Source organism: Melanerpes formicivorus, unplaced genomic scaffold (genome assembly GCF_026170545.1).
Source record: "Melanerpes formicivorus ecotype bairdi unplaced genomic scaffold, bMelFor1.0.p_v2 SCAF_13, whole genome shotgun sequence".
Classification (NCBI taxonomy): Eukaryota; Metazoa; Chordata; class Aves; order Piciformes; family Picidae; genus Melanerpes; species Melanerpes formicivorus.
In genome coordinates, this window is record NW_027142365.1 from 1,054,660 (window position 1) to 1,070,156 (window position 15,497).

General features: G+C 57.5%; 2 protein-coding genes across 2 annotated transcripts; both read left to right on the top strand.

The window, feature by feature from the left end:
* The first annotated feature begins 544 nt into the window (after positions 1-544).
* On the top strand, positions 545-15,254 carry LOC137444790 (zinc finger protein 850-like). Its single transcript, XM_068145775.1, is given in 7 exon segments — positions 545-723; positions 1,443-1,569; positions 2,688-2,786; positions 2,933-3,043; positions 3,291-5,702; positions 10,416-13,542; positions 13,544-15,254. Coding segments are annotated over 7 exon segments (6,099 nt in total). The 5' UTR covers positions 545-570; the 3' UTR covers positions 13,614-15,254.
* Positions 7,855-10,179, top strand: LOC137444789 (zinc finger protein 543-like). The gene is made up of 4 exons (XM_068145774.1): positions 7,855-8,171; positions 9,329-9,455; positions 9,585-9,683; positions 9,830-10,179. The coding sequence occupies exons 1-4, from the start codon at positions 7,980-7,982 to the stop codon at positions 10,048-10,050; spliced, it is 639 nt and encodes a 212-aa protein (XP_068001875.1). The 5' UTR covers positions 7,855-7,979; the 3' UTR covers positions 10,051-10,179.
* Positions 15,255-15,497: the final 243 nt, after the last annotated feature.

The following is a 15,497-nucleotide window of genomic DNA, read 5'->3' on the forward strand; positions in this document are numbered from 1 at the left end:
TTAACAGAGGAAAAATAGAGTTGAATGCAAAGCTTTCCTGCCACATTGTGTTGCTTCTGGTCACCCTTGCGGTGGGAGCTGCGGGTCTCGGGTGGAAGTTGTGGGACCCTCGGCCCTCCTCATTAGGGGTTTCTGATGCCTCCACTTCACTCTGGCACCTGGGCTGGCAGCCAGCACGGCACCCAGCGTGACAGCCAAGCCCTTCAGCCGCTCACTCCGTACAGCCCAGCACACACTGCCGGAGGGGATCAGCCATAGACAACCAAGTGGCGGCAGCGGCCCGGGGCGGGGCTGGGCAGCTGCCGGGGGCCAATGGCGGTGGCGCTGCCGGTCACGTGGCGCGGAGGGCGGGGCCCGGGCGGGGCCGGCAGCGCCTTTGGGGCTCGTGCTGCCGGCAGAACTTCCGGGAGGGGCGTGGCTGGGGCCGGAAGTGGCTGCGGGGGGCGGGAGCGAGGCTGGGGAGCGAAGCGTCCCTGGCGGTGCGTAGCCTGCGGGGTCGCAGGTGCCGGAGGGGGCAGCGTGAGGCAGGGCGCCGTGGCGGCGTGGGGAGAGGAGTAGCCGAGGAGAACGATGCCTCCCGGAGGGGAGCAGGGAAAGCGCCGTGATGAGCGAGGCTTGCCGGAAGGACTAAGGATCCCGACCGGCGGGGAGCTAGGAGCCCCGGAGAGGAGCGGGGACCCCCCCGCCGGGGCCTCCCCATCCGCCGTGGCAGGGCAGACGCAGGTAGGCAGCGGGTCCCCGGCCCTGGCTGACAAGGGACTAACCCGGCCCTGTCCTCCTCGGCGCCGGACATCGCCCCCCTGACGCCTCGCTGGGGGGGGTCGTGCTGTGTTCACTCGGCAGCCGACATCCTGGATCGCTCTGATTTCCTCGCCCCCCGGTTATGCCTCTCCCCGTCCCGGTATGTCTGCCCCAGCCCCTGCACGACATTGCCTTCTCCAGCTCTCCTCTGCTGTTGTCCCTCGCCAGCTCCCTGCCCTGTTCCGCGCTTTGACATTGTTCCCTCTGTGACATTGGCTGTGCGCTGTGGCTGGCTGCTACGAGCAGTTCCCCCTCTGCTGTGCCCTGGGCTCCCCAGTTCCGGCGAGACTGGGAACCACTGGAGAGAGTCCAGTGGCTGCTGGCAAGCTGCTGAGAGGGCCGGTTCCTTCCAGTCTGAAGCGTTCCTTAATTCCATTGCTCTGTGCTCCCCTCCCCAGGGCAGGGGCTGCCGGGGGCTGCCCTCGGAACAGGCGCCAGCTGCAGGCAGCGTCTGACTGTGCTGCTGCTCTCTGAAGATGCAGAATTGTGCCCCGGAGGTGCTGCTGCTCTAAGTCTGTGCCGGTGGGAGCTCTGCCCCGGCTGGCCGCAGCCCCCGGCTAATAGATGCCGGCCAAGCCCCTTGTCCCCCGTGGCTGAGGCTGTCCCCGCGTGTGATGGAGGCTGGGGTCGGTGTGTGGCAGGTACCGGTGACCTTCGAGGACGTCGCCGTCTACCTGAGCCGTGCCGAGTGGGAGGCCATCAGCGAGGAGCAGCAGGAGCTGTACCGCAGCGTCATGCTGGATGTCTGCGAGCTCTTGAGATCCCTGGGTAAGCACAGCGTCAGCTCCTGGGCTCGGCTGGCCGGGGGGCTGCGGCTGGGGTTCCACCATATTTTCCACGAGGTGTACACGCTGTGCCTGGTAGTGTGGTGGGTTGAAATTTCCCCCCCAACGTGAAATTGCCAGAGCAGCTCAGCTGGTGGCAGATGAAGCTATATTGACACCAAAAGTACAATCTAGAGATATAAAATGCAAAGCATGTGGCCAAAGTGTACAATAGCCACATGCATTTGCAATTTATGAACAACACAAGAACCCCCTTGGACAAAACCAGGGGGGTAGAAACAGCTCCCTCCTCCCTGCTCCCTTCCCCCACCAGAGAATATTTTGTTAGTGCTTGGACACAACAAGGATGCATTCAAGGTCAGCAGCAAGCTACTACCAGCCAGAGCGAAGGCAGGGGAAGGAGTTGGTGTTCACAAGGATCTTTGTTCGATGTCAGACCAATGAGACTCCTTACACCTTATCATTATTTTCCCTTTTACATCCTGTGCTCATTTATTTACATTCCACTACTTTACTGCTCCATCTGTGGAAAATGTTCTGGGTGCAGCCTAAACCTGCCACAAGTAGTTTTAGGCTGAAGCCTACAACAACCCCACAGAAAATAGTAGGAAGGTAAATAAATTAGCATTGGATGTAAAAGGTGGATAATGACAAGGCCTTGGTCTGGTAACTGGCATGCAATTATTTGCATGAAGTGTCCTGGCTCTTTTCTCAGCTCTTGCTCATAGTAGCTGGTGGCTTCTGCTTGGCTGTGCTGACCTTGGCTGTGTTCTTTGTTGTGGCTAAGTACTAACAAAGCTATGTCCTCTGATTCCTCCTTTCTTTCCCTTGTACAGTGGGGGTGTGTGGGGAGGGGTAGCTATTGTGAGCCCCCCTGGTTTTATCCAGAGGAGGGTCTCTGTGTTCATGATGTATTGTAAATACATTGTACAAATTCATTGCATTTCATGTTCCTAGATACTAGTTTGCTTGTAAAGATAGTTCCACTGCCTTAGAAATCCTGAGCTAGTCTCAGGATTTATTTTGGGGTAATTCTACAAATTCTTGTTGAGAGCTGAATACCAAACCCACCACACTGTGCCTTTCCCCCCCCCCCACCAGGCATCCAGGCAGAGCCCCCGCTGGGAACTGAGCAGGAGATGTTTGGAGGTCACCATCCTGGCTCCCGGCAGGAGGAGGTGTCCCAGCAGCCCACTGACCGTGAGTGGGGCTGGGGTGGGACACAGCCAGGTGGACCAAACGCTTGGCAGGCTGCCGGTGCAGGAGGGCTGTGTGCTGGCTGCCCCTGTCCATGGCTGCTTGTGCCCTGCCGGTGCCTGCTGGAGCACTGTGCTGTCTGCATGCAGGTGATGCTGTTCCTGAAGTCATTGTGAAGGTGGAACCTGAAGGGGAGTTGTGCAGGAGGCGTCTGCATGGATCGGGTGACCCAGAGGGCCCTGGCCTTGGTGCTGGAGCAGGTGAGCCCTGGAGGGACAGAAGGAGGGGAGTGTCCCAGCGTGCTGGGCTTGGAGCAAGGGAAGGCTTCTCACCAGGCACATGGCCACCTGGAGCAGGTCATCCCACCTAGAGCTGGCAGCTCTTGATGGTCAGCTCACATCTTCTGGAAGGGAGCAGGTCTGTGGTGAAGGCCTGGACACAACTGCAGGGGATCTCTGGGCAGGCTCTGGAGCCACAGCTAAGGACACAACTCCCTTTTTGTGGCAGGTGACAAGTGGAGGCCCAAGGAGGAGGTGACAGCAGTGGTGTCAGAGGTGGTGGAGAGCCAGAGGATGTTGTCCTCAAGGGATTCCCTGAGTCCCCAGCCCAGAGGTCTCTGCCTGGAGAAGGTGACAGCTCCAGCATCCAGCGGTGTGCAGACTGCTCCCTCTGTCTGCAGAATGGGCACAGCCAGAGTCTCTGTCTCCAAGCAGCCACCTCCCCATGACCATGCAGGCAAAGGTTCATTTGCCTGCAGCGAGTGTGGGAAGAGGTTCAAACACAAGCTCAGCCTGGTCGCCCACCAGCGCCTCCACACAGGAGAGAAGCCCTTTGCCTGCCCAGAGTGTGGGAAGAGCCTCAACAACAAACGCAACCTGATCAGCCACCAGCGCATCCACACCGGGGAGAAGCCCTTTGCCTGCACCGAGTGTGGCAGGAGGTTCAACCACAAACAGACCCTGGTCACCCACAAGTGCATCCACACTGGTGAGGAGCGCTTTGCCTGCACGGAGTGCAGCAAGAAGTTTAACCACAAACAGGCCCTGGTCAACCACCAGCGCAGCCACAGCAGTGAGAAGCCCTTTGCCTGCACTGAGTGTGGCAAGAGGTTCAAACACAAAATCAGCCTGGTTGCCCACCAGCATGTCCACACTGGCAAGAAGCCTTTCAGCTGCCCAGAGTGTGGCAAGTGCTTCATGTACAAAAGCACCATGACCTTCCACCAACGCCTCCACACCGGGGAGAAGCCTTTCTCCTGCACTGAATGTGGCAAGTGCTTCATGTACAAATGGACCATGGCCTTCCACCAGCGCCTCCACACCGGCGAGAAGCCTTTCACCTGTCCCGAGTGTGGCAAGAGCTTCATCCAGAAATCCAAACTCGTCAGCCACCAGCGCATCCACACCGGTGAGAAGCCCTTTGTCTGCAACGAGTGTGGCAAGTCATTCATGCACAAAAGCACCCTGGCCTTCCACCAGGTGATCCACTCTGGCAAGAAGCCCTTTGTCTGCACTGAGTGTGGCAAGAGCTTCAGCTACAAAATCCGCCTGGTGTACCACCAGCGCATCCACACTGGAGAGAAGACCTTCACCTGCTCAGAGTGTGGGAAGATCTTTTACCACAAGCGCAGCCTGATCAGCCACCAGCACACCCACACTGGTGAGAAGCCCTTTGCCTGCACAGAGTGTGGCAAGAGATTCAGTCACAAACAGACTCTGGTCAATCACCAGCATGTCCACACTGGTGAGAAGACTTTCACCTGCTCAGAGTGTGGGAAGATCTTTTACCACAAACGCAGCCTGATCAGCCACCAGCGCATCCACACTGGCATGAAGCCCTTTGCCTGCACTGAGTGTGGCAAGAGATTCAACAACAAACAGACCCTGGTCAGCCACCAGCGCATCCACACAGGAGAGAAGCCCTTTGTCTGCAATCAGTGTGGCAAGAGCTTCCATCACAAACACAGCCTGATCAGCCACCAACACATCCACACTGGTGAGAAGCCCTTTGCCTGCCCTGAGTGTGGCAAGAGATTCAGCCACAAGTCCAGCCTGGTCACTCACCAGCGCATCCATACAGGCGAGAAGCCCTTCACCTGCCCAGAGTGTGGCAAGAGATTCAATTACAAAATCTGCCTGACCAGCCACCAGCGCCTCCACACTGGTGAGAAGCCCTTTGCCTGCACTGAGTGTGGCAAGAGATTCACCAACAAAGGCAACCTGATCAGCCACCAGCGCATCCATACTGGAGAGAAGCCTACTGCCTGCCCAGATTGTGGGAAGAGCTTCAACCAGAGAAGTAATCTGGTCACCCACCAGTGCATCCACACTGATGAGAAGCCTTTTGTCTCCACTGAATGTGGCAAAAACTTCAACCATAAAATCACTCTGGTCTCCCAGCAGCCCATCCACACTGGGGAGAAGCCCTTTGCCTGCACTGAGTGTGGCAAGAAGTTCAAACACAAAATCAGCCTGGTCAACCACCAGCGCATCCACACTGGAGAGAAGCCCTTTGCCTGTTCAGAGTGTGGCAAGAGCCTGAACAACAAACGCAACCTGATCAGCCACCAGCGCATCCACACCGGGGAGAAGCCCTTTGCCTGCACCGAGTGTGGCAAGAGCTTCTGCCACAAAGCCAGCCTGGTCAGCCACCAGCGCATCCATACAGGTGAGAAGCCCTTTGCCTGCTCTGAGTGCGGCAGGAGCTTCAACCAGAAAAGCCAGATGGTTACCCACCAGCGTGTCCACACTGGTGAGAAGCCCTTTGCCTGCACAGAATGTGATAAGAGATTCAAATCCAAAAGCAGCCTGGTCAGCCACCAGTACATCCATACAGGCGAGAAGCCCTTTGCCTGTCCTGAGTGTGGCAACAGCTTCAAGTGGAAACGCAGCCTGGTCATCCACCAGTGCAGCCACACTGGCAAGAAGCCCTTTGCCTACAATGAGCGTGGCAAGAGTTTCTGCCATGAAAACAACCTGGTCACTCACCAGCGCATCCACTCTGGTGAGAAGCCATTTGTCTCCTCTGAATGTGACAAAGTCTTCAACCATAATATCGCTGTGGTCTCGCAGTAGGCTGTCTGCTCTGGTGAGGAGCCCTTTGCCTGCACCGAGCGTGGTAAGAGATTCAAATATCAAAGCAAGCTGGTCACCACCAGCGCCTCCACAGCGGTGAGAAGCCCTCCGCCTGCCCGGGGTGCGGCAACAGCTTCACCCGCGAATTCCAACTTGTCAACCATCAGCGCACCCACACTTCTGGGTGACACTGCCTGCACACAGTGTCAGGAGCTTGAGCCTGAACCCAGCAGCTCCCCCATGCAGTGCAGCAGCTCTACCCTTGCCCTGAGCACAGCAAGGTCTTACCCCAAAAGGAGCGATGGTGCACTGCAGCATGCTTGCCAAGGACAGGATGCTCTACCACTGCCATGCAGGAGAGTCCTCCCCGCAATGCTCCCTGTGCACCCTGCTGGGAGCAGAGAAAACACTGCTGAGAAACATGTGGTGAGCAGAGTGGGCACAGGCTGGCTGGGCATGCCGTGCTCTGTGTCTCCATGGCACTGAGGAGGAATGTGGAATGAGATGGTGGCTGCATGGTGCCATTCTTCCCCTTCTCCTCCTAAGTCCTGCTGATCAGGTCACTGCAATCACAAGCTGTGCTGTTAGGAGAGAACCCCAGCCAAGCTGAGTCCTTGTGAGGCATGGTTCTCAAATTCATCTGCTCTTGCCCTCAGGAGTGTGGATGGATCTTGTCAGGTCTCATGGACATGTGCAACTTCAGCTTCATTAGATGGTCTGAAATCTGATCATCTGGTCTATTACAGTGGGGAGATCTTCTTTCTCCTAGTCCCTGTCCTTGTCTTCTGCAACTCAGGTGGTGTGGTTAGAGCCCTTACCATTGAAGACAGAGGGCAAAATGTCCTTTGTCCACTTCTGTGCCCCTTACTTTAACTAGGAGGATCGATGAACAGACTCCCTGTGCTCCAGAGGCCTTCACCACTGCTCCCAGTGCTTTGTAATCCTTCTTGGTAGACCTCACACTGCTCTTGGCTGTGTCACTGGTGCCCACATGAAACAGCTGCAGTGGGGTGGTCAGTGGGATGTCCAAGGCATGGCAGTTTCTCAGCCACATCCTGGATAGGAGCCCTGAGGCAGCAGCAGACTTCTATAGAGACTGGGTCAGGTTGGCAAAGGGGAGGCTTTGTACACCTTGGAGGAGAGTTGCCCTCTGCTCTTGCCAATCAACATCAGACCTTAAGCCTCTTGGTGTGAGCTCACACTCCCCAGCCTTGCATTTCAGGAGCAAGGTTCTGTTTCCCATGAGCTCCCTGCCCGCTTTGGAGTGCCTGGGAAGGTGCCCCCCACGGCGCAGCACAGGGTTGCTTTCTCACACCTGCTGTTTTCTTCGCTTACTGCGTAAGCTGAAACACAAATAAGTCTTAAGTGTGAGTGTGGCCGTGGTGGAGGGGGGCGAGAGGCCCCAGGCTATTTGCAGAGGCATCCAACTGCTTTGGTGAGTCCCAGACCGCCAGCTGATGGCAGGAAGGAGGAATAACGGTATGAGGTAGGTGTGACTCTGTGAAAGGTCCTGCGGGAAGGGCCAGGAAAGCTTCACCTCAGGGCCCGTGCGACTTCCGGGAGCAAGCCCCCTGTGCCTTACTCAGCAGGAAATAAAAGGAAATGCTGCTGCTTGTGTAAGAAGTTCTCCCAATCCGGGGTCATTCCAACCCTCCTCTTTGTCGTGGTCGCACTCGGTGTTACACGGTCTGCCCCCCCCGCCTGCCCCAGGTGCTCGGCACCTCCCGCAGCCGCGGGCGGTGTGCCGGAGGGGATCAGCCATAGGCAGCCGAGTGGCGGCAGAGTCCCGGGCGGGGGCGCGTGGCGGGGGCGGGAAGCGCTGCCGGCGGCGCTGAGGGTAGCTGGTGACGCCGCGCGGCGCCGGCGGAGGGGCCAAGGGGAGTGGCGCTGCAGGTCACGTGGCGGGGAGGGCGGGGCCGGCAGCGCCTTTGGGGCTCGTGCTGCCGGCAGAACTTCCGGGCGGGGCGTGGCTGGGGCCGGAAGTGGCTGCGGGGGGCGGGAGCGAGGCTGGGGAGCGAAGCGTCCCTGGCGGTGCGGAGCCTGCGGGGTCGCAGGTGCCGGAGGGGGCAGCGTGAGGCAGGGCGCAGTGGCGGCGTGGGGAGAGGAGTAGCCGAGGAGAACGATGCCTCCCGGAGGGGAGCAGGGAAAGCGCCGTGATGAGCGAGGCTTGCCGGGGGGCAGCGGGAACCTGTCGGCGGGAAGCGGGGATCCCCGGCAGGAAGCGAAGCCCCCTCGGCGGAGAGAGATGATCCCCGGAGAGGATCGGGGAGCCCCTGCTGTGGTCTCCCGGTCCGCCATGGCAGGGCAGAGGCAGGTAGGAGCCGACCCCCTCCTGATAGCGACCCGGCCGGGCCCAGGCCTCCTAGCCCCCGGGCCTGTGGATGCAGCCGCCAGGCTCGCTGCCGCCCCGCCGGGGCGGGCCCTGCTGCGTGCGCTCAGCAGCCGCCATCACGGCTCGCTCTGAATTCCTCGGCCCCGCATCCAGGTGATCCCCGTCCCGATGTTTGTGTCCCCAGCCCCTCCGCGGTATTGCCCTCACCAGTTCTCTCGTGCTGTTGCCCCCCGCCAGCCCTCTGCTCCGCTCCCGCTTGGTGACAGTGTCCCCTCTGTGACACCGGCTGTGTACTATGGCTAATTGCAGAGAGGCCGGGAGCATCTCTGTTAGTAGGAGAGGCTGAGAGCCCTGGGGCTGTTGAGCCTGGAGAAGAGCAGCCCGAGGGAGGATCTGATCATTGCTCAGCGAGAACTGAAGGGTCTGTGGGGTACCAATATGCACCACTCACCAGGGGCAATGGGCACAGACTTGAACCCAGGAGGTTCCATCTGAACAGTAGGAGAAAATTCGTTGGTGCAAAGGTGCTGGAGCCCTGGCCCAGGCTGCCTGGGGAGGCTTTGGAGTTTCCCTCTGGGAAGATTCGAAGCCCACCTGGACATTGTGATCCTGGCTGGTGAGCTGTAAGTGACCCTGCTGTGGTGGGCTGGTTGCACTGGGTGATCTCCAGAGGTCCCTTTCATCACCAACATGCCATGGGTGCTTCCTCACTCGAAGTGGTCATGGGCTGCCTCCCTGCTGGCTGGCAGGAAACGATATATGGGGTTTCTGTAACTGTATTGCCAGTTCATATAAATCACTGCCCCTCCTGCTGACCACCTGGAGCTGTCACAGTAACTGTGTTGATGCTCATAGATGCCTCATCCCTGACACCATTGCAGGTCAGGGTGCTTGGGGCTCTCAGCAACCTGCTCTAGTTGCAGATGTTCCTGCTGACTGCAGGGGCTGGGACAAAGTGTCCTTAAAAGGTTCCTTCCAATGTGAAGCATTTCATGATTCTGCTGCTCTAAGTCTGTGCCGGTGGGAGCTCTGCCCCGGCTGGCCGCAGCCCCCGGCTAATAGATGCCGGCCAAGCCCCTTGTCCCCCGTGGCTGAGGCTGTCCCCGCGTGTGATGGAGGCTGGGGTCGGTGTGTGGCAGGTACCGGTGACCTTCGAGGACGTCGCCGTCTACCTGAGCCGTGCCGAGTGGGAGGCCATCAGTGAGGAGCAGCAGGAGCTGTACCGCAGCGTCATGCTGGATGTCTGCGAGCTCTTGAGATCCCTGGGTAAGCACAGCGTCAGCTCCTGGGCTCGGCTGGCCGGGGGGGGCTGGGGCTGGGGCTGGGGTTCTGCCGTGCCTGACTGCGGCAGTTTCCAGCGGCTGTACACACTGTGCCTTTCCCCCCCCCGCCCAGGCATCCAGGCAGAGCCCCCGCTGGGAACTGAGCAGGAGATGTTTGGAGGTCACCATCCTGGCTCCCGGCAGGAGGAGGTGTCCCAGCAGCCCACTGACCGTGAGTGGGGCTGGGGTGGGACACAGCCAGGTGGACCAAACGCTTGGCAGGCTGCCGGTGCAGGAGGGCTGTGTGCTGGCTGCCCCTGTCCATGGCTGCTTGTGCCCTGCCGGTGCCTGCTGGAGCACTGTGCTGTCTGCATGCAGGTGATGCTGTTCCTGAAGTCATTGTGAAGGTGGAACCTGAAGGGGAGTTGTGCAGGAGGCGTCTGCATGGATCGGGTGACCCAGAGGGCCCTGGCCTTGGTGCTGGAGCAGGTGAGCCCTGGAGGGACAGAAGGAGGGGAGTGTCCCAGCGTGCTGGGCTTGGAGCAAGGGAAGGCTTCTCACCAGGCACATGGCCACCTGGAGCAGGTCATCCCACCTAGAGCTGGCAGCTCTTGATGGTCAGCTCACATCTTCTGGAAGGGAGCAGGTCTGTGGTGAAGGCCTGGACGCAGCTGCAGGGGATCTCTGGGCAGGCTCTGGAGCCACAGCTAAGGACACAACTCCCTTTTTGTGGCAGGTGACAAGTGGAGGCCCAAGGAGGAGGTGACAGCAGTGGTGTCAGAGGTGGTGGAGAGCCAGAGGATGTTGTCCTCAAGGGATTCCCTCAGTCCCCAGCCCAGAGGTCTCTGCCTGGAGAAGGTGACAGCTCCAGCATCCAGCGGTGTGCAGACTGCTCCCTCTGTCCGCAGGATGGGCACAGCCAGAGTCTCTGTCTCCAAGCAGCCACCTCCCCATGACCATGCAGGCAAAGGTTCATTTGCCTGCAGCGAGTGTGGAAAGATCTTCAGCCTGAAGAGCAAACTGATTCGGCACCAGCGTGTGCACAGCAGGGAGAGGCCCTTTGCCTGCAGCGAGTGTGGGAAGAGCTTCCACCAGAAAAGCAGCCTGGTCAGCCACAAGCGCCTCCACACCGGGGAGAAGCCCTTTGCCTGCACCGAGTGTGGCAGGAGGTTCAACCACAAAAGTACCCTGGTGTCTCACCAGCGCATCCACACTGGTGAGGAGCCCTTTGCCTGCACGGACTGCGGCAAGAGGTTCAATCACAAAGGCAACCTGATCTCCCACCAGCGCAGCCACAGCAGTGAGAAGCCCTTTGCCTGCACTGAGTGTGGCAAGAGGTTCAAACACAAACTCAGCCTGGTTACACACTTTCAAGTCCACACTGGCAAGAAGCCTTTCAGCTGCGCTGAGTGTGGCAAGTGCTTCATGTACAAAAGCACCATGGCCTTACACCAACGCCTCCACACTGGGGAGAAGCCTTTCTCCTGCACGGAGTGTGGTGAGAGGTTCAAGCATAAAGCCAGCCTGGCCTACCACCAAACCATCCACACTGGTGAGAAGCCCTTTGCATGCAATGAATGTGGCAAGAGGTTCCGCCAGAAGAGCAGCCTGGTGTCCCACCAGCGCAGCCACAGCGGGGAGAAGCCCTTCACCTGCACCCAGTGTGGCAAGCCATTCATGCACAGATGTGCCCTGGCCTTCCACCAGCGCATCCACACCAGGGAGAAGCACTTTGCCTGTCCCGAATGTGGCAAGAGGTTCAGTCAGAAATTCAGCCTGGTCACCCACCAGGCCATCCACACCAGCAAGAAGCCCTTCACCCGCACTGAGTGTGGCAAACCTTTCATGTGCAAAAGCACCCTGGCCTTCCTCCAGGTGATCCACACTGGCAAGAAGCCCTTTGTCTGCACTAAATGTGGCAAGAGCTTCAGCCACAAAATCAGCCTAGTCAACCACCAGCACGCCCACACTAGTGAGAAGAACTTCACCTGTGCTGAGTGTGGAAAGAATCTGAACAACAGACGCAACCTGATCAGCCACCAGCGCATCCATACTGGTGAGAAACCCTTTGCCTGCAGTGACTGTGGCAAGAGATTCAACCACAAAATCAGTCTGGTTGCCCACCAGCACTCACATACTGGCAAGATGCCCTTTGCCTGCTCTGAGTGTGGCAAGAAATTCAACAACAAAGTGAGCTTGGTCAAACACCAGCGCATCCACAATGGTGAGAAGCCCTTTGCCTGCTCTGAGTGTGGCAAGAAGTTCAACCAGAAAAGCAACCTGGTCACTCATCAGGCCATCCACACTGGGGAGAAGCCCTTTGCCTGCACTGAGTGTGGCAAGAGCTTCAACCATAAAATCAGCCTGGTCAACCACCAGCGCATCCACACAGGAGAGAAGCCTTTTACCTGCAATGAGTGTGGCAAGAGCCTGAACAACAAACGCAACCTGATCAGCCACCAGCGCATCCACACTGGGGAGAAGCCCTTTGCCTGCACCGAGTGTGGCAAGAGATTCAACCACAAAATCAGCCTGGTCACTCACCAGCGCATCCACACTGGAGAGAAGCCTTTTACCTGCAATGAGTGTGGGAAGAGCCTCACCAACAAACGCAGCCTCATCAGCCACCAGCGCATCCACACCGGGGAGAAGCCCTTTGTCTGCAGTGAGTGTGGGAAGAGATTCAACCACAAAATCAGCCTGGTCTGCCACCAGCGCATGCACACAGGTGAGAAACCCTTTGTCTGCTCTGAGTGTGGGAAGAGCTTCAATGATAAGCGCAGCCTGGTCGCCCACCAGCGCATCCACACCTGTGAGAAGCCCTTTTCCTGCCCAGAGTGTGAGAAGAGCTTCCGCCAGAAAAGCAACCTGGTTGCCCACCAGCGCACCCACAGCAGCAATACAGCCTTCACCTGCACCGAGTGCGGCAAGTCCTTCATGTCCAAAATCACCCTGGCCTTCCACCAGTGCATCCACACTGATGAGAAGCCCTTTGTCTCTGCTGAATGTGGCAAAAACTTCAACCATAAAATCACTCTGGTCTCCCAGCAGCCCATCCACACTGGGGAGAAGCCCTTTGCCTGCACTGAGTGTGGCAAGAGGTTCAACCGGAAAAGCAACCTGGTCACTCACCAGCGCATCCACACTGGTGAGAAGCCCTTTGCCTGCACTGACTGTGGGAAGAGCTTCAACCACAAAGTCAACCTAGTTAAGCACTGCTGTACCCACAATAGTGAGAGGCTCTTTGCCTGCACAGAGTGTGGGAAGAGCTTCATCCGCAAAAGCAGCCTGGTCACCCACCAGCGCCTGCACACCGGGGAGAAGCCCTTTGCCTGCACAGAGTGTGGGAAGAGCTACAACCATAAAATCAGCCTGGTCAACCACCAGCGCCTCCACACCGGAACGAAGCCCTTTATCTGCACCGAGTGTGGCAAGAGCTTCAACCACAAAATCAGCCTGGTGAACCACCAGCGCCTCCACACTGGTGAGAAGCCCTTTGTCTGCTCTGAGTGTGGGAAGAGCCTCAACAACAAACGCAGCCTGATCAGCCACCAGCGCATCCACACCGGGGAGAAGCCCTTTGCCTGCACCGAGTGTGGGAAGAGATTCAACCACAAAATCAGCCTGGTCACTCACCAGCGCATCCACACAGGTGAGAAGCCTTTTGTCTGCTCTGAGTGTGGCAAGAGCTTCAACCACAAAATGAGCCTGGTCAACCACCAGCGCTTCCACAATGGTGAGAATCCCTTTGCCTGCACAGACTGTGGCAAGAGCTTCAGCGACGAAGTCAGCCTGGTCAACCACCAGGGCATCCACAGCGCTGAGAAGCCCTTTGCCTGCACAGACTGTGGCAAGAGCTTCAAGAGTAAAGGCAGCCTGGTCACCCACCAGCGCATCCACAGTGGCAATATGCCCTTTGCCTGTCCTGAGTGTGGCAAGAGCTTCAACCGCAAACACAGCCTGGTCAACCACCAGCGCATCCACACCGGGGAGAAGCCCTTCAGCTGCTCAGAGTGTGGCAAGAGCTTCACCCAGAAAGGCACCCTGCTCTACCACCAACGTATCCACACCAGCAAGAAGCCCCTTGACTGCAGACTGTGGCAAGAGCTTCTGTAACAGTGCTCTCCTGCTATGCCACAAGCTCATTCGCACCAGTGAGTGACACTCTGCCTGCCCTGGGTGTGCCAAGAGCTCCTTTCGATGTGGCCCAGGACACGGTTGGCTCTCTGTGCTGCCAGTGCACTTTGCCAGCTCATATCAAGTGCCTCATCCACCAGCACCCCCAAGTCCTTCTCTGCAGGGCTATTCTCAATCCACTTGTCACCCAGCCTGGGTTTGTGCTGGGAATTGTCCCAGCCCAGGTGCAGGACCTTGCCCTTGGCCTAGTTGAACTTCATGAGGTTGGCACGGGCCCTCCTCTCCAGCCTGTCCAGGTCCTTCTGGATGCCATCCCTTCCCTCCAGTGTGTAAACTGCACCACACAGCTTGTTGTCATCAGCAAGCTTGTTGAGGGTGCCTTGATCCCACTGTCCATGTCACTGACAAAGATATTAAACAGCACTGGTCCCACTACTGATCCCTGAGGGACTCCACCTGACACAGGTCTCTATTTGAACACTAAGCTATGGATCACAGCCCTTCTAGAGCAACCACCCAGCCAATTCCATATCCAGCGAGTGCTACATCCTTCAGATCTCTGTCCTTGCAATTTACAGACCAGGTTGTCATGCAGGACAGTGTTGAACACTCTGTAGAAGCCCAGGAAGATGATGAGAGTTGGTTTTCCCTTATTCAGCCATGCTGTGACCCCGTGATAAAAAGCCAGCAAACCTTTCATGCAGGATTTGCCCTTGGTGAAGCTGTTGGTTGCCACCAACCACCTCTTCATTTCCCACGTGCTCCAGCAGAGTCTTCAGGAGGATCTGCTCCATGATCTTGCCAGGCACAGAGAGGAGACTGGCCAGCCTGGAGATGTCCAGGTTTTCCTTATCTCCCTTTTTTGAAAATAGAGGTTAGGTTTCCTCTTTTCCAGTCAGTGGGAACCAGACCACCATGACTTTATAAAGTGTGATTGAAAATGATTTTGCAACTTCATCTGCTCGTGCCCTTGGGACTGTGGATGGATCTCGTCAGGTCCCATGGACTTGTGCAACTTCAGCTTCATTAGATGGTCTGAAATCTGATCTATTACAGTGGGGAGATCTTCTTTCTCCTAGTCCCTGTCCTTGCCTCCTGCAACTCAGGTGGTGTGGTTAGAGCCCTTACCATTGAAGACAGAGGCAAAAAACTCATTGAGCCCCTTCCATGCCCCTTACTTTCACCAGAAGGATCAATGAACAGATTCTCTGTGCTCCAGAGGCCTTCACCACTGCTCCCAGTGCTTTGTAATCCTTGGTAGACCTCACACTGCTCTTGGCTGTGTCACTGGTGCCCACATGAAACAGCTGCAGTGGGGTGGTCAGTGGGATGTCCAAGGCATGGCAGTTTCTCAGTCACATCCTTGATAGGAGCCCTGAGGCAGCAGCAAACTTCTATAGAGACTGGGTCAGGACAGCACATGGGAGCCTTTGTACCCCGAGGAAGAGAACTGCCACTACTCCAACCCTTCTGTTTGTCTTGGTTATGCTCAGTGTTCCATGGGGAACTGATGGGGTTCCCTTGCACATCTCCAGTGACTTGACTGAAGGTTGTTTGTCCTGTTCAGTCTGCTGAGGTTCCATTCCTCTGCATTCATGTCCTCTCTTTTCTGTGTGATCTGGTGGGGGAGCACTTGGTGTTGATCACAGACTGTGGGTTACCTACAGCCTGCTCATGGGTCCAGTTACTTCCTTTTGTGCTTCCCTGGTGGTCATGCAGCCTTTTGACCATCTCCTGCGGTTCAGCCACCTTGCATAAGATGGCACAGACCCCGCAGGCAGAGCTGCAGCCTTTAGTCTCTGGGGAGTGCTCCCCGTTCTGCCTCAGGGAGGCTGGTAGGGTGGGCACTGTGCTTGCTTTCTACATACGTGGGTACGATCGCTTCGCGTGGCACAGTGGGTCACTCAGA